At 46.9% G+C, this 18,929-nt stretch overlaps 1 protein-coding gene across 1 annotated transcript in view; it reads right to left on the bottom strand.

The window, feature by feature from the left end:
* Positions 1–18,929, bottom strand: part of PKD1 (polycystin 1, transient receptor potential channel interacting) — a 216,338-nt gene that overhangs the window by 71,910 nt on the left and 125,499 nt on the right. The window contains exons 17-26 of the mRNA XM_087729000.1: positions 18,752–18,895; positions 15,611–15,899; positions 13,688–13,904; positions 9,290–9,449; positions 8,627–8,779; positions 8,230–8,374; positions 6,941–7,540; positions 6,065–6,230; positions 5,581–5,833; positions 2,722–2,917 (exon numbers count right to left, since the gene is read on the bottom strand). Coding sequence (XP_087585126.1) covers positions 2,722–2,917; positions 5,581–5,833; positions 6,065–6,230; positions 6,941–7,540; positions 8,230–8,374; positions 8,627–8,779; positions 9,290–9,449; positions 13,688–13,904; positions 15,611–15,899; positions 18,752–18,895 — 2,323 coding nt within the window. The remainder of the gene's footprint in view (positions 1–2,721; positions 2,918–5,580; positions 5,834–6,064; positions 6,231–6,940; positions 7,541–8,229; positions 8,375–8,626; positions 8,780–9,289; positions 9,450–13,687; positions 13,905–15,610; positions 15,900–18,751; positions 18,896–18,929) is intronic.

The following is an 18,929-nucleotide window of genomic DNA, read 5'->3' as shown; positions in this document are numbered from 1 at the left end:
TAAAATCACTCAGATTCGGACAGACCTGGACTCCGCTTGGGCAGTACCAGCCGAGATGCCGAGGGTTAGTCTTAATCGGATTTTCTGGAATTAGTTCGAATTTGTCACCCCTGAGGAAGTGGACAAGGCCATGGGAGCGATGAGTGCCTCCACCTGTTTACTGGACCCATGCCCCTCCTGGCTGGTTTCGACCAGCAGAGAGGTGACACGAGGCTGGCTCCAGACGATTACTAACGCGTCTTTGCAGGAGGGGTCTTTCCCGCAACCATTAAAGGAAGGAGTGGTAAGACCCCTGTCAAGAAGCCTTCCCTGGACCCAGCTATCTTGAAAAACTATCGTCCTGTCTCCAACCTTCCTTTTCTGGGGAAGGTTGTTGAGAAGGTGGTGGCGCTTCAACTCCGACGGACCTTGAATGAAGCGGATTATCTAGACTCCTTTCACTCCGGTTTCAGGCCTGGGTACAGCACGGAAACCGCTTTGGTTGCCCTGACTGATGATCTCTGGCGGGCCAGGGATAGAGAACATTCTTCTATCCTGGTGCTTCTTGACCTCTCAACTGCCTTCGATACCATCGACCATGGTATCCTTCTGCGACACCTGGAGGAGATGGGAGTGAGAGGCACTGTTTTGCGGTGGTTCTCCTCTTACCTCTCCGACAGGTCGCAGTCGGTGTTGGTCGGGGGGCAAAGGTCGACCCCTAGGCCCCTCAAATGTGGTGTACCACAGGATTCAGTCTTGTCCCCCCTCCTATTTAACATCTACATGAAGCCGCTGGGTGAGATCATGCGACAGCACGGGGTAAAGTACCACCAATATGCAGATGATACACAGCTGTATCTTTCTGCCCCGTGCCAGCTCAGTGTAGCGGCGGACGTAATGTGCCGATGCCTGGAAGCTGTTAGGATCGGGATGGGGGTGAACAAACTTGTGCTAAATCCCGATAAGACTGAGTGGCTTTGGATGCTGCCCCCAAAGGACAGCCTAGACAGTCCATCCTTAACCCTGTGGGGTGTGTGTGAAAATTTACACCCCTCAGAGAGGGCCCGCAATTTGGGGGTCCTCCTGGATTCGCAGCTGACACTGGAACATCATCTGTCGGCTGTGACCAGGAGGGCCTTTGCCAAGGTTCGCCTGGTGCACCAATTGCAGCCCTATTTGGATTGGGAGGCACTCCAAACGGTTACTCACGCCCTTGTCACCTCAAGGCTGGATTATTGCAATGCGCTCTGCATGGGGCTACCCTTGAAAAGTGTTCGGAGACTGCAGCTAGTCCAGAATGTGGCCGTGCGAGCGATATTGGGTGTACCGAGGTACACCCACGTTACACCTGTCCTCCGCGAGCTGCACTGGCTACCAATTGGTCTCCGAACGCAATTCAAGATGTTGGTTATTACCTTTAAAGCCCTACATGGCTTAGGGCCAGCGTACCTTCGAGACCGCTTACTGCCACATACCTCCCAGCGGCCAGTAAGATATATAAATTTTGATGATAATAATAAATAATAATAATAATAATAATTTATTATTATTATTATTATTATTATTATTATTATTATTTATCCCCCAATTTATTCAGGTGGAGTCTGTCTTTGAAGTCAGGAATTAACTCTTTGCACCAATAGTTTAGTAGGGTTACAAAACCATCTCCTCAGTCCTTATCAGTCACATCTGGTTTAGAGCAGCGGTGTTGCAAAAAGACAAAATAAAAGTCAAAAGACTTTGGTTTGGTTCATTGTTACAACGTGACCTCACTGTCCATGTCCTTGCAACCTTCTGATGGGCTGGAAAGCATGACCTGGAGTTGAGAAAAAGATTGCTCATTCTGGAATAAATGGAGGGATGTGAAAAATGAGCTCCAATGGGGAGTGGCATTTTAACATTTTATTTGGGGTTAGCCAGGTAAAAAAGAGGCAGGGATTCAATCATGTGGACCAGTGGTGGGATTCAATTTTTTTTACTATCGGCTCTGTGGCCGTGGCTTGGTGGGCGTGGCAGGGGAAGGTTACTGTAAAATCCGCATTTCCTCCCGATCAGCTGGGACTCGGGAGGCAGAGAATAGATGGGGGCGGGGCCAGCCAGAGATGGCATTTGCCGGTTCTCCGAACTACTCAAAATTTCTGCTACTGGTTCTCCTGAACTGGTCAGAACCTGCTGAATGTCACCTCTGATGCGGACAATATCTTGACATCTTCTCCCCACAGCTGCCCTACTCCATATGTTCAGTTGTATGTCCCCACAGCCTCCCCAAGTGATTTGGCATTTTTTGCTTGAGTTTGCACATGTTATTAATAAAGAGAGGACTTATGAATTGGCAAAGCTCTCTATGGTTTTAAGATAAAGACAGTCCTGTCCCCAAGAGAGGGACAGAAAAGAGGGCCCCAGGGAATGCCCTCCCCCATGATACGTTGATGGAATCCAGCCTCAGTCCCAAGGAGTGCTCGCCTGCATTCCTCAAAGCCGAACCTAGTGGTTGATAAAGAGGGTCACAGATCAGTGGTGAAATTCATTTTTTTTACCTACCCGTTCTGTGGGCGTGGCTTGGTGGGTGTGGCTTGGTGGGTGTGGCAGGGGAAGGCTCCCGCAAAATCTCCATTCCCTCCCCTCTCTGGGGCCAGCCAGAGGTGGCATTTGCCGGTTCTCCGAACTACTCAGAATTTCCACTACTGGTTCTCCAGAACCTGTCAGAACCTGCTGGACTTCATCCCTGTCACAGATACTCACCTGACCCTTTTCCCCAGCCAGTCTTCACCAAGATTTCGTATCTGTATAGCCCGTTCTTCCCACAGAAAGGGATCGACCCCACACGACTGATGTCTATCAGATCCAATTTGTGGACAATCACAGCTGCCATGGAGTAGGTCACCAGACAGACAGCGCAAGTCAGCAGAACGATGTAGTTGAGCCCAGGGCCGGGAGGCTGAAGGGAAAGGCAGTGCACATTTCAGAGAACGGTGACTTCCTGCTGCTTACCAGGTCAATGTTCAGCCGGCGCTTAAATCCACATTTCAGATGAATTTTGGCAATAACAGATCTGAATACGCTACCTATATCACCCTACCTATATCACCATTAAAAAAAACCCCAAAAATTGGGTTTAAATTGTACTATATACTATTTTACCCTTTGGATATTTTCAGGACGTCCAATAATGTATTGTTAATTTCCTCCCAATTGATAATCTGGACATTGGGCGTATGTGTATCTGTGTGTGCGTGTGCGCTCAATATTCAGATTATCAATTGGGGGAAATTAACAATACATTATTGGACATCCTGAAAATATCCAAAGGGTGAAACAATCATTCTGGCTGCTTCTGTGCCACCTGGCTAGGAGTGGATGGAGAAGCCGAGAATCAGACTTCGATCCAGCGCAGGGAACAAGAGGGGAGATTAAACCTTCGTCTTACGAGAGAGTAATGGGTTAAGGCTGGAAGGTAAGAGAAACCCCGAAATATTTCTCCCTTGCAAGGAATGGCATATCCAGCCTAGAAATGATCTTGCTGAAAGAGGGGCGAGGGATACAGACCGTCCTCGACTTACAACAGTTCATTTAGTGACCGTTCAATGTTACAATGGCAGTGAAAAAAGTGACTGATGACCGTTGCGATTTCACACTGAACGGCCAGCATTACCATGGCAACGCTTGGCAATTGACTCGTATTTATGATGATTGCAGAGTCCTGGGGTCACACGATTACCTTTTGTGACCGTCTGACAAGCAAAGTCAACAGGGAAGATATTAACTTTAACAACTGCAGGGATTCACTTAACAGCTGTGGCAAGAAAGGTCGTTAAATGGGGCAGAATTCACTTAACAAATGTTTCGCTTAGCAACAAAAAATTTCGGGGCTCAATTGCTGTCGTAGGTCGAGGACTTCCTGTTCAACCCTCAGGTTTTATAAGAGGAGGCGGTCACAAAATGTGATCACATGACCTCAGGACACTGAAACCATCAAAAATACGAATCAGTTGACACTTCATTGCCCATTTGGGCACAATTTCTACAGGCGCCTCTGGCTGAGGGTCTCCAGGGCACCAGAAGGAGCAGAGACACCCTGGGCACAGAGAGGAGGAGGGGTGATGGCAAAGGGGTTGTGGATAGAGGCTCTGACCCCTCGTAACTTTTCCAAGGGCACAAGAGGAATCCACTCGGAGGACCTAGAACAGCTTGGGCTGAAATGTTATAGAAGGGAGCTTGGACAGGACGAGAGTTTGCACACTCCTTGCTTGTGGACAATTTGAGATTTCCAAATATCGCTCCCCACCCCCAAATAGGGGAGAAGCATGCCCAACTCTGGAAAGAAATAGGAATTCGAGGCACGGGCACAGCAGTTTGCACAAGAAAAGCCCTCCCAAGCAGCAGGGGATAGGAAGGAACCCATCCTTGCCACTGGGACAGCCACTGAAGGTGCTTCAGGAGCGCAACAAGTGAAGGGAGGAAAGACCCCCTCCTTTGGTGGGCCAAGGACCACAAAGCAGTGGGTGAGGGTCCCGTCTCCAAGGGAATGCCCTCGGCAGGCCTTTGCTTTCCAGCCTGGCCTTGTTGTGCACCCCAAGAGCTGTGATAGTTGGGGTCTTCATGCAAACCTTTGGAAACAAGGAAGATGAGGCTGCTCCCAAGTGGTGCTGCTTTTGAGTTAATTCTTAATTATCTTATAGTACACACTGATCATATTGTCTGGGAAGAAATAAAGAACCATTATATATAGCCACAATAAAGGAGGAGAGCCTGTGGTTTAGAGGTTAATACAACAGCCCAAGTTTGAATACCAGCAAGGGTATGGCTAACTGATGAGAGCTAAATAGCTTGAAATAGATGTATACTAGTCTCCCTTCATTTATTTATCAGCAAAAATGTAACACAAAAATGGTTTGTTGTGTTAAGCCACTGCCTGGAAGACTCCTGGAGTGGGGCTAAAAGGCAAAAGGGAAGCAGTATGCTCCCTTCCATATTTGGGCACACCAGATGATTTGACAAAAAGATTTGTATATATGTTTTTATATATATATATATGTAATGTGTGTGTGTGTGTGTGTGTGTGTGTGTGTGTGTGTCTGCTTTACAAAGGAAAATTCAAGAGCAAAACAAAAACTTTTACAAAAAAAGCATATTCTAATAGAAATATCTAAAATCAAACAATATATGTAAATTTCTTTAAAACACAATTCAATTTCTGTCTTTTTCGGGTGAATGCAAAAGACCATACATTAAAGCAGGACCATTTGCGTGGTCAAAGGGAGCTGGTCGAAAGGAAGAGCAAAAGGAATTTAAAAGGCAGCTTCCTGAAATGAAGGACTGTCTCTTGTAATCAAGACAGATGGTCACCGTACTTCTAGGTTTGGCCCCTGAGCCATTAATGTTGAGGTGACCAGATGGAGAAATTCCACCTTTCCATTTGTGGCCTCCTTTCCACAAAGGCTTTAAGGAAGAATTGGTCCCATCCGCCAACTTTCTTGCAAGAGGAGAAGTGAGCTCCTTTGACCCAAAAATAACAACAGCCACGCCAAGGTACAACAAATTAAAAACAGAAGCAGCGCATAACACCGACAGCATCCATCAAAGCTCCACAGCTCAACTCACTGGCTTTATGAACTGCACAGAGTGTGAGGGGACGAAGAGGCTCGCCCCGAAAGCAGTCAGGTGCTGGGTTAAGCACACAGCCTTCTCCGGAGTGGCCCCCTCCAAGGGAGCCATGCCCTCTGTCTTCCAGCGGGCCTCTTCCGCGTTGAAATACTGGCAGAGGGAGCTGTACAGGCCCAGAGTCACCTCCACGGGGGACCACACGAAATGGTTAGTAATGTTCAAGTGATGGTCTCTCGCTGTGTCTGCAATCCTAAATGAGAGAGGGAACATGTCACCTGGTGGGGCAGGAGGCCAGCGGTCCTGTTGGTGGCCATGGGGCTCACTTGCACCCATTTATCAACCAGGAGGCCGGCCATGCGGGGAGGAAAGCTTCCTCGCCCACCACTCTTTTGCATCCCCTGTGCTGGCCAACGGTGAGCTCTACTTCACTTCCTCCCTGGGAACCAGGTCATCTCCCTTTGGCCCCAGAGGTCCCACTCACCCTGGGGGAACAAAGATGGTGTAGCGCCGTGGGTCGCCCTGTGGCCCCTCTTTCATATCCTCTAGAGAGATCTCCTTGGAGGCTGTGCAGTTGCGCTCTCCGGATTCAGGGGAGTGGAAGAGACAGACGGCAAGAAAGGGTTCCTTTTCCCGGGAGACGTAACGATCTGTCAGAGAGGAGACACTGGTGGGTCCCAGCTAAGAGAGCGACTCCCTAGCCAGACGCTCACCAGTCGATCCACGTGGGGCTTTTTTGAAACCAGGAAGGGCTGAGAAGCAGGGAGCAGCTTCAGGAGGGTCTGCTGCCTGGGAGAAGGTCTCCTTGGAGAAGGGTACATTTTGGAGCTCTTAAAGAGGCTGTCTTTATTTTCTTCCTCTGTCCCTCTCTCCCTCCCTTTGCTGACATGATGATTTATGGATTTGTTTATATGTAACAGATAGGATATGGGAAGAAGATACGTTATTAAAATTGCTGATATCTGTTGCGGTGAAGGAGAATATGATAACTTTATACATTTCTTTCCTTTCTCTTTTCTTTTTCTTCTCTCTCTCTCTCTCTCTCTCTTCTATTCTATGTTCTGTACCTTCTATTTTTCTTTTTTTATTATTTTACAGTATTTTTATTTAGTTTTTACTGTTGTAAATCATACAACAATAAAATTGACAAAATTATTATTGAAAATAAAGAGTGGCCTCAAGGTTGTGCAAGCCACAATGTTTACCTTCCTCAGGGATCCCTCAAACATGCTCTCTCTGCCCTGAGCAGGGGCCAGGCAAGATGATCTCTCCCACCCTCTGATCAGGTGCTTCCTTGACCCAAGGCTGGTCATTCCGAGAGGCCAACAAACACACAAGGGTCTCTGAATCAGGTGCCTACCTGTGACAAGGCTGAAGGTGATCTGGAAATACAGCCCGGCTTCCGTGTTGCTGTTCTCCATCGAGACCACCACGTGCACTGAATTCTTTTCTTCCACCACCACTGTGCCCACGGTGATGTTCTTCGGCCCAGAGTCCACAACCGCCACGGTGATGGCTTTGTCCACATCCAGGCTATTGACTGCTATTTCTGTGCCGTTGCTGCTCTGAAACTCCATGGAGGCCACATCGGAGGAGACGCTGTGGTTGGTGATGTAGCCAAAGGGGAAAGGGTTGTAGTCGACATGGAAGATGACCTGGACGACGTCCGTCAGGTCGGAGAAGGTGGCTCGGAAGGCCTGGGGGATAGAGAACTGGCAGCTGGGGGTGTCCCCGTAGCAGAGCAGGGCATGGGGGTCGGCTCGTTTCCCTCTGGCCGTGATGTTGCTCCCGGACAGCTCCAGGGGCTCCTCGTTGAGCACTCGGGACTTCATTAGGATGCGCATCAAGTCAGTGGACAAGGCGTAGGCTTTGGAAGCCACCTGCTCCCGATTCGGAGTGCTAGACAGCTCCAGCCGCTCGGACTCCTGGGATACGCCGTTGACGAGGTGGATCAAGTCTCCTGCAAAGCAACCTGCCAAAATCAGGACCAAAAGCCTTGCTGGCATGCAAAGTCCCCCACCCCACTGAAATCACCGCCTGCCACTGCTGTTCTGCCATTCGCCGGCGGGTTTGCAGAAGTGCTACTGCCCCTCCACATCGGACTCAAAGGGGAGGATGTACCTAATTCTTTTCCCCTGCAGGGGTGTCTACAGCCCCGACGGTGTAATCCCAGCACCACTGGTTTCTTTTGCCGCAATGCTTTGTTGACTATCTCCTGTGGACAACCCTTGACCTCTCAGGTCCCTTTCCACCAAGAAGAACCACAGTGGTTCTTGGCATCACACAGGCTCACATTGCACAGGTTGAATTTACAACCACAGACCTTATCAGGCTTGGAGAGCTGCCAGGCTGATATCTTCCAAACGCAATGCTGTACAAGAAAATAGTTGGCAAGGAGTCTCTGGGAGTCACAAACAAATCTTCACACTAATTAAGCGAACAAATTGTCTCCTGCAAACTCCACTCCCCCCTCGCTCCTCTTTATTCCCTATGGGAGGGGCCTTTTACCGTCCACCTGTGCCTTACTCCTGAGTCGGCCCTTGTTCCTTAACGGTTCCCTTCACCTGGCAGCTCTGTGCATACGCACATCAGGAACAGGCTCCAGCTGTTCTTCTACCCCATTGATCTCCGACTCCGAAGGCAGCTCACCCATAATATCGAGGATGTTGTCAGCAATGGCTTTGGGGGTCATGGTTCCTTGCAGGGTCTCTCCTTGAAGAATTGTCATCATCGTTTCCAGCTTCCTCAAAGTCTTTGTCAGGCAAGATCGACAGACAAACTCCTTTCTGGCCACCTGCAAATCCAACGCACAGGGGAAGCAAGTCGGGACAACATTTCTGGTCCTCATGGGGCTTGAGTGTCTTCACCACTTAAGACTTTCTGCCCACTCTCTGTTTCTACTCTCAGCCCTTCCCATATGATTCTCAACATACTGGGGTGTGAAGCTCATTTGAGCCAGTCTATATGCATGCACGTGCGCACACACACACACACACACACACACACACACACCCATCCCAGCTTGCCCTGTACCCAAAAGGCCTACCATACACTGGGCCAGTGCAGCCACAATCTGTCGGATGTCATCCACCGTGTTGACATTCAAGGAAGTCAGGGTTTCGGTAACTTTTTTTCGGATCCAGATCTGGAGCGGGGCATCAGGCTCGGCTCCCAGCTTTGGATGCCCGGAGGATTCATGCTTTGGGTGGGAGGACAGAAAATGAAAAGTCAGCTTCTATCTGACCTTGAGGGAGGCAGGACAGGAGACAAGCCTCCCTCCCAAGGACGCAGTTTGCAAGAAGAGAAGCTCAAAAGCCAGTTGGAGTTTTCCTTACACCAAATCAGGGTGGATTTGATTTAAATCAAGTTGATTTAAATCATAATTTAAATCACTAGTAAAAATCTTAATTTTTAAAGAGCAACTGTCATCTCTGTCCCGCAAAGATACAATTTAAATCACTAGTAAAAAGGTTTGATTTAAATCAACTTGATTTCAATCATAATTTTTAAAAAGCAACTATCATCTCTGTCCCGCAGCCTCATGCTACATAACTACATAAGCTCCATTTCATGCTGAATAAACTACATTCTTCTCTGTGTCTTTCCAAAACCGTGATATTTTCTTGTAAAGTATTAGGCAAACTAATTTAAATTTTAACTTCACAAAGCTGACAAAAGACACCAGAATCCTTTCTCCCTAAATTCATACCTCATTTAAGATGGTGATGAGAGCCAGTGAATACTCAATAACAGGTTGGGGGTCACTCTGTTTGACTAGGCCTTGCAGTATCACCTCCGTCTTGTTGTGAAGCCACTGGGGAAGACTGTGGAATCCCTCTGGCGTCCTGGGCAAGGTGATGACCATAGGCCTAGACAGGAAAACAGCAATGACTATCACATAAAATCCTCTATGCCTGATAAACTAGCTATGTTCCTAATATGGAGTGTTTTCTATGTGCAGGGAGGGTGCTTGCTTGTGTTTTAAATACGAGGGAGCATTTAAATGACTGACTGGCAAGGATACAGTACAGTTTACCATACAGAATAAACTAGCAATTCATTCCGTGAATTCACCATGTCCAGCATTTGTAGATTTCCCTGATATATAGTAAACAAACAAACAAACAAACAAACAAACAAACAAACAAATAATCTATCTAGAAATTGCTCTGAGAAAAATACATACCAAGAGATGCTGAGAAGGCATGTGCCAAACAGGAGATGTGAGCAGAATGAACTAGCAATTTAGGCTATCAGGAGTGCATTGTGTCTAGCATTTGTAGATTTCCCCGACACTGTGTGCCATGCGCTAAATAAATAAATAACCGGTCTAGAAATTGTTCCAATAAAAATGCAGACCAAGAGATGCTGAGAAGGCATGTGCCAATTGGAAGACGGGAATATCTTGGAGGATAAATGGTCCAGGAGGTGCATTGCCATTTGTCTTTGGCTGCAACCCATTCATCACCACACAGCTGTCCTTAGCAACTCAGACAGGACACTGGATTCTTTCTTGAAAGAAATACACTGAGCTGCACTTTTGTCACTGATTTATAACCTCAGAATGTATTGATTTCCTAGGCTAACCAAAGTGGCAATTTGTATTAAAAGAGCAGTACATCAAGATGAACGAGAAATGAATCTTTCTTGGCTTCCAACTTTTGCTCATGGACCACAATGGCAGCCTAGGTAACAGCAAGGTAATTGGGGGGGGGGGTGTTTCCTCCTGGGTGAAACACCCCAGAAGCAGCTTGCAAGACACAGGTGGAACACCCAGTAAACAGTGTGGCACATGATCTTCTAGGACATCCAGGTTGACTATATGTGGCCAGCAAACAGCAGCGAGATTATCTGTCTGTCAGCCTTGCATATTCACAACTCCAGTGTCTGGGGCCTAGCTCAATTTTCTTTCTGCAATTAGGTATCATAGCAGTATGACTGCATTTCCAAGCATCAGACATACGTAGGTTTTCTTAATTACCCTTAGGAGATTGATTTTGTCTGCAAATTAAGCGTAGCCGTTTCCAGTCGGTTTTACAATGCCTACAAGAAACCATCTGGCATTATTTCCTCCACTTAAGTATTAAGTATTCACTTTCCCCATGTAGCATCCCATGAGGGAAGCACATGTCCCTCGTGTTTCAAAGGCATTGTCAACACTTCATGAAAGCTATTGGTGCCCAAAATTATGGTTATAAAACAGTGGTCCACATATGTATATGTGCTGAGAGGGAGGGGGGAAGAGAGAGGGAGAGAGAGATGGATTTGAAGGAGAAAAGGGCATTATAAGAACACACTGCATGTTCCATGAAGAGAGCTGACATAGCCAGGTAAAGGCACCCAAGCTGAAAGGGCTCGCCAGAGTTCGTATGGCACAACTTGCCACAGTCAACTCGCTGCAGCCAACTTGCAGCGGTCAGTTTGTCCTGGAAAACTTGCTGCAGGACAAGAACCTTTAAAGGAAGGATGCCAAAGGAGGACAAAACAAAATGCGAATGACAAAAATTAAAATAATTTTTAAATTATTTTAAATAATTAAATTGAATTGTTGAACTGTCCCTTGGCAAGTTATCCCATTGCAAGTTGGTCATGACAAGTTGCCCTGTGGCGAATTGCCATAGACCAGGGGGTGTCAAGCTCAAGGCACGGGGTACTTAGATCTGGCCAGTGAAGGATCGGCCCACCGTGCCTCTGCCAGCAAAAGCGGAGCTCGGGAGGGCTGCAGGCGGTCCTCACGAGCTCCATTTTCACTGGCAGAGGGTTGCAGGAGGCCATCACAGCCAAAAACTGAGCTCAGGAGCCAGTTTTCACTGGCAGAGCGCTCAGGCGCCCCCGACACAAGTGACATCAAGCTGGCCACAACCACCAAGGTCAAACACAACCCTGATGCGGCCCTCAATGAAATTGAGTTTGACATCCCTGTCGTAGACCTCTGCCAGAGCTGCCCAGCTGTGGTTAGGACTTCACAGAGCCTGCATTGAGGAAAAAGAAAGGCACCAAGATAATGCAAGCATCGCAACAAAGAATGCAGCATTTCTCAGCTGGTGTAAGTTATGCTGACAAAGCACATTTGCCCTGTCTCTTATGCTAGGCATAATTTACTCTTACTTAAGTGGAAGAAAAAGAAATGGAATACTTTTTCTAATCTCAGACTCTGGAAATTTTATCATCATGGTAAACCTTAACCCTATCCAGGTTTCTGAGATTTCAGCAGGCATTAGACGCAAGCATCCGAATCCTCATGATTAGCATTGTAACTTGCAAATTACATGCTAGTTTGCCTCTATTTAAAAGAAAGCATCTGGAACTGCTGAAACATTTCAAATATATGCTTATATAGAAAGGACATCTTATCACATGTGTTGGTTATATTAAAAAATCAAAAGCACTGGAAAGGAATAGGCAGCATTATTCAGAAAAAAATTAAAAAACAAAATTTGACTTGAAGCTTCTCTTTTTCTTCTATTAGGAACCTTTCCAAAACAAATAAATAAAAATGTCACAGTTTATTAAGAATTATGCTGATAGCTGCAAGGACAATTTTGGCCCAATGTTGGAAAAGAGATACTTTGCTGACAGAATCAGACTGGAAACAGAAGTTAGGGAATATGCAGGGGTGGCAAAATTCACAATACTCTATTGTATTTATCCAGAACAGAAGCTGGGCTGAATTTAAGCAAGATTGGCTTCTCTCCCGGCAACACAAGGTAAGGAAAGTTAGATTCTTAGAAATATGTTTTTAAAGGGGAAATAGTTGATATAAAGGAAATAACCAGAAACTAATATTTATATATACTTTGATATAATACAAGTTGAGTATAACAAGAAGGAATGTGGAACTTAATATTGCTTTTACTGATTGTTTTTCACATTTTTTCTTTTATAAGAACGTGCCTATTTCTTAGATAAATATGGCAACATTCACATCATATCACATCATCACATCAATTACAACAGTTTAGAATTTTGTAAGTGATTACAGTCACTTTTCAAGATGTTATGACGATTTTAGTTTTATATATTCAATTAATTACCTAACCAATGAGATAAGGAATTCTAAATTTGGTAACAATTGTAAATTCTTTACTTATTAGTTTGTTATTTTCCAGACACAGAATCTTATCTCATATTTTTTTTATTAATTTTTTTTTATTTTGTTACATAAACAAAACTTTGCGAACGTCTCTGGGGTCACTGGATCTCCTCCAACCTTTCACTGTCTCTCCAGGACAACTTGGGTTCAAAAATGAACCGTCCAATTCCTTCGGAATAGAGGAATTTCAGGAATAGCCTGAAAATCCGTCTTCTCACTGCTAAGCCCCGCCTTATCTCATTTTCTTCTATTTTCCTTTTATGTTGTCTTTCATTTTATTCTTCAAAGATTTTAAACTACCGGAAGATGAAAATAAATATGCGTGCACTTTTAGAAGTAGTTGGATGGGAGGCCACCAGGAAATTCTAGGGCTGTAGGAACTCCCCACTCCCTCACTCCAGATTTTTGCCAGAAAGCCTAAATAGGTCTGTCCACGAGGCCATCAAAAGCCACATTTACCTGCATTCCCAGGTTGAGTTTTCAAGACCAAACTGAACGGGAAACGAATCCTGCCCAAAAGTCCTTTGTCCCATATTTCTCACGCCCCTTGCAGACTTTTCAGGGTATGATTCTGCCAATCGTGGGCCAGAATATGTGGGCCCAGGAGAGAACCCCTGAAGGCCTTTCTTGCCTTGCAGTGGGGCAGGGCAGAAGGGAGAGGGAGCCCCCTGACCCGAGGGCTGAATGCAGCCCCCAACCCTGCTATAAAATGCTGCTGTGATTTCCTCAATCATTTGCCAGTGATGCAAAGGCCTTACTAGAGTTCCTTCTCCGAGGTGAGGGGAATATGCAAATGAAGACCTTGCTTGAGATGTCACCCTCTCCTCTCAAAAACTACAGTTGTGGCCCACTGTGCGATTCACACACATCTGGACTGATTTTCAAAACAGCAGCGAGGGAGCAAAGATGAGGATTTACTGGCTTTTACAAAATTCCGATGAGAGTTTACGGCACCAAGTGGCATTCATCCACGCCTGCTCCTTTTTGGTTTTGAAAAAGGGAAAGAAAAGGTACCTTTTTATGGCCACCACTGTTGCTCCCAGCTGATCCTGTACAAGCACCGAGACGGACAGGCGGGAGCCATGCGCTCGGAATCCGGGGGGCAGGAAGGCCGCGTGGGCAGGGTGGCTTCCTTTGTACACCAAGAATTCATCACAGTGGCCAGGGCGGCAACGGGTAGCCATGAGGATGTACACCAAGGGGGGGTCTTCTCCCACCGAATCTCTCCAGCCTGCAACCAAACAGGGCATGTTATGAGAAAGGCTGACAGCAGCCGCCCCCAACCTTTCTGGCTTGGCGGCCCCATGCAGTGGGGGAGGGGGAAGGGGATGGTTCCATGTGAGTGACAGACACTCACACATTTGTGCGCATAGCTCTATCTGTGTGAGCAGCAGGCACATGTGCCCGCAACATGCACAAGGGGAGCTTTGCACATGTAAGGCCACACCTGGAATACTGCATCCAGTTTTGGTCGCCATGTTACAAAAAAGAAGTTGAGACTTGGTTGGGGGGGGAGTACAAAGAAGAGCAACGTAGATGATCAAAGGCCTGGAGACAAAAACATATGAAGAACGGTTGCATGATTTGGGTTTGGCCAGTTTCGAGAAAGCCTTGATAGCAGGATTCCAGTATTTGAAGGACTGCCACAGAGAAGAGGGGGTCAAGCTATTCTCCAAAGTCCCAGAGGGCAGGACAAGAAACAATTGTTGGAAACTAACCAAAGGAAGAAGCAACCTGGAATTAACAGTGAGGACAATTAACCAGTGGAACAGAAGTTGCCTCCAGAAATTGTGGGCTCTCCATCACTGGAAGTTTTTAAGAAGAGACTGGACGGTCACTTGTTTGAAATGGTATAGGACCTCCTCGGTGGTGAAATCTAATTTTTTTTCCTACCAGTTCTGTGGGCGTGGCTTGGTGGGCGTGGCTTTTTAGCCATGTGACTGAGGGGTCAAAAGATAGAAACTCACTTTAACTATGTCCGGCTGGAGCAGGGGGTTGGACTAGATGACCGCCAGGTCCCTTCCAGCCCTGGATTGCTGTGCTCTTTCAAGGTATCCTCTGTAGCTGCCTCTAGTGCTAGGTTTGTGGTCCTTCCTCCCTCTCCTTTTTCCCTCCCTCCCTCTTTCTTTCTCTCTCTCTTTCGCAGCACCCCCCTCCACCACTTTTTAAACCATTTTTTCCCTGCCTATTCGCCTGAACCAGCAGGGGAAAATGCTTTAAAAAGCGGAGGGAAAGCTTCTGACGATTGCGCGGCTCAAAGTAAGCCACGCAATCCTCGGAAGCTTTTGTTTTTTACTATTGGGTCGTAGAATCAAGGACAATCGTCCCTACAGGTTTGGCTGAACCAGGAGGATTTCACTCCTGGGTCTCCTGCTTGAGCAGAGGGCTGGACTGGAAGACCTCCTTCCAGCTCTATTCTGATTCTGATTCTGCTGCTCATGTGAGTGGAGTTGCATGCACTAGCTGCTTGCATGGCCTGCTTCTGAACAGGACACGGCCTGGTAGTGGACTGGGGTACGGTAATTGGAGACCCCTGACCCTCAGGAGACACTTTCTCCTGTCTGGCTGCTCCATAACCAATGAGGATTTGAATGGATTAAGAATAGGTTATGCAGGTCTAGTTGCAAACCCCAATCAGCCATAAAGGTCACTGTTGTTCTTTGAGTCCAGCTCTGTCATGGGCCAAGGAAATCAGGAGATTCAGGAAGTTCAAATGAGTATAAAGACTTATTGCAAACATAAGTACTCTACAAGAATCTGAGCTACTAACAGTCAAGGAAAATGAGTGGGAATTAAGAAGGCATTCAAGGTGAGGTGGAGTTAGGTCTCTTGTGGGTGCAAAGGGACTCATGACTGATGACGTGTTTGACTCCTCCCTCAGGCTCAACCTAGTCATCTCCTACATCCCCATGGGACACAGATGTTCCACATTCTTACCTGCACATTCAAAGTGTATCTTGGTAGCCAATGCTTGGACAGGATTTGCAGGCGAAAGCTGGCACGATCCCCCGAAGGGAGGCTGGTTGGGAAACAGGTCAATGGAGGCATAGCCTTCTTCCCCAGTGGCCAGGTCTGTGATGTAGAGAGTGAAAGTGTACCCCTCCCCATCCTTCAGAGCCCACGGACGCAAGACGAGGCTCATCTCGCCATCCCCCGTGGAGGTCGATCTCTTGTTCAGAAGCAGAGATTCATTTTTGAAGCTCTGGGCTGTCCATCTCGGCTTAGTCTTAAAAAAAAAAGAAGGGGGGGGGAGATCCCCAAGATTTACATTTTGTAAAAAAAAAAAAAACTAACTGCAGTTTAAAGTATTATCCCTCTATATTTTGATAAAAGGAGGAGGGTCCATTTTCAGTCTCTGGCCAAATTTGGGGCTGACATTTCAGCCCCATTCCCAGGCATTTGATCCAAGGAAAACCGGGAGAAGATCAAATCGCTTGACAGGAGATCTTCTCTAAAATCAGATGTGATCCACTTTGTCAGATCTGGAGGCCATCTTTTACCTTTGGGACTTCAGGCCTGCCACATTTTCTACTGTGGGAAAATGGGAGGAGGGATTATATGGAGTATGGATGATATATAGTCATAATAACATTCCTTTCTCAGAGAGTCAAGGCCATCTTGCCCTGCAGCTGCAATGAGGTGACTGGGAGGCATCTCCGGTGTTGGACGGTGCCTGATTGGACCATGTGACGGATATGTGGGTGCTGGACAGGGAATTGAACTTTCATTTGGATGGGGAAAACATGGAGCCTTTCAGATTCGGGTTTTCCCAGATGTGCCAATAGGACACCTCTAATAAAATAGAATTTTGTGGAAGCTCAAGCCTTGGAGTATTCTTTCCTTGGGGGGGTCTTACTTGGGACCCTGACACACTTCAAATTTCTTGCATTACCTCACCTTCCAATGTATGGTTTCAGAAGAAAAGGCCCAGGAAACCTGACAAGGAGATATAGATTTTTTTTTTACCAGGTACCACTGATTTTCAAATTAAATACAGGACGGGACTGCAAACCACACGGTATAATGGCAACATTACACAAATGCAAGGGAGATTGTGGGAACCACAATAATGGGATTGCTGAGATAACTGGCGTGCATTTTCTCAGACTCCCGGATTTTTGAAATAATAAACTTAAAGACTTTATCCAGCTGGAAAATGACATAAATCTCAAAATGGAGCAGCCGGCTGAGAGGAAAAAGCACAACGCTGCCTCCGACTGCAGAAATTATTGGCGTTCAAAATATGCTGCAGGTTTAAACATAAGCTCAAATTCTGCTCACGTCTTCACACCCTCCTTCAAATTGGGGGGGGGAGGGGGCTGCGGGACCGACAGGCGCTTCCACTCAATGTTTTCCTTATGTTTTTTTTTTCCTGACCATAGTGCATTTTTTAACTTGAAAAGGCAGCCAGAATATCAGGGCGATGGGGAGAAGAAAAATGATCTGTGGAAGGACAAGAGCTGATCTCACAGATAAACCTCATTAGGCGAGCGGGAAGAACAGGAAACGTGGCTGAAACCGCTAATGAAAAAGTTCCAGCTGGATTCCGCTGAATCCCTTGAAGCTGGCAGTTCCACGCTGGCAGTTCACCTTCAAGGAGATGCAAGGGGCAAGGCCGAGGTTCATGAGACAGAGGAGGAAACAGCCCAAGCCTGCTGGACCATTCCCGCTGGGCACTAGGTGAGTGATGGATGGAAAGACCCCGAGGCGAGGGGTGCAAATTTGAAGGCCACAAGTCTTAAAGTGGCCAAGGTTGGAGACTCCTCCCACAGAGCTCCCAGCAAAGACTTTTAGGAGAACATGCAAAAGAAAAAGAATGCCCCTAGTTTCTTGGCCCTGGGATTTGTACAGGGGTGGGATTCAGCCAGTTCAGACCAGTTCATGTGAAAACGGTAGTACTGGCAATCAGTTGGCCCTGCCCACCCGCCCCTGCGCTAGTCTGTCCTATATTTCCTTTGTTTGAAGCATAGCTGATAGGCACGGCAGAGCGGTTTTAATCCCCGGTGCTGCAGGAAAAGGTAAGTTTTAGAGCTGTTTTCCAATGGAGTGCACGTGCGCAAAGCATGTGCTCAGCAAACTGGTTGTTGCACCGATTGACTCCCACCACTGGATTTGTATCTGTATTTTGTGTAGGGGTGTGTTTGTGGTGTGTGTGTTGTCCTTGGCCAAATCACTATCATTCGGAAGGCCCTTATGTCATTTATTGCTTCTTTGAACCTCAAGAGAAAATCATCCTTATTTCTATACCTACGTAGCCCAGTATGGTTCTTCTTTGATGATGCCCAAAAAAACGGGCCTCACAACTTGTAGAGGGGAAAGGACCACACCAAAAAATGAAAAACAACTGCAGGCCACAAAGGAAGAGCTGGCACACTGACTAGCTCTTCGGTGGCAAAGCAACGTGGCAGCAGAGCTGGTGGTATTGCTGAAGCCTGGAGGTGTTGGAGACACTTGGCAAGCCCGTCTTTCACAAAATGTTGTGGAGGACTGCCAACAACATTGCGAAGAAGTCTAGACTGCAACATCGAGGGATGGATAAGAAGATGTCTTGCTGTGAGCTAAGTTGTTAAAAGGGCCTTTAAAGGACACTCCTATATTTGCTGTCAAAAATGGTACAGGATCTGCTGCTTGAGCAGGGGGTTGGACTACATGACCTACAAGGTCCCTTCCAATTCTGTTATTCTAAAGAAGAAGAAGAAGAAGAAGAAGAAGAAGAAGAAGAAGAAGAAGAAGAAGAAGAAGAGGAGGAGGAGGAGGAGGAGGAGGAGGAGGAGGAGGAGGAGGAGGAGGAGGAGGAAGAGGAGGAGGAGGAAGAAGAAGAAGAAGAAGAGGAGGAGGAGGAAGAGGAGGAGGAGGAGGAAGAAGAAGAAGAGGAGGAAGAGGAAGAGGAAGAGGAAGAGGAAAAAGAAGAAGAAGAAGAAGAAGAAGAAGAAGAAGAAGAAGAAGAAGAAGAAGAAGAAGAAGAAGAAGAAGAAGAAGAAGAAGAAGAAGAAGAAGACGACCCCTGAAATGGTCCAGTAATGCCAAAGAAGTGCCTTCTGGAGCAGGACGACTCCATCTCGCAAGCCGCAGCCTTACCCCCTGGTTGGAATTGTTCTGGCAGTTCAAGCAGGTCCCCTCCAAATACACGTAGGAGCTCCGGCTGACTTCGTAGACAGACTGCGCCTTGCAGGAGACGCACTCCAGGGACACGATGGGGACCGTCCCTTTCTTTAGCAAGACCTTGGAGAGAGAGAGAGCAGAGAAAACGCTCAGA

Source organism: Thamnophis sirtalis, unplaced genomic scaffold (assembly GCF_051295495.1).
Source record: "Thamnophis sirtalis isolate CommonGarterSnake01/CBP01778 unplaced genomic scaffold, rThaSir2_p1.2 scaffold_14, whole genome shotgun sequence".
Taxonomy (NCBI): Eukaryota; Metazoa; Chordata; class Lepidosauria; order Squamata; family Natricidae; genus Thamnophis; species Thamnophis sirtalis.
The sequence above is the reverse complement of the archived record's forward strand: the minus strand, read 5'-3'. Positions and strand labels throughout refer to the sequence as shown.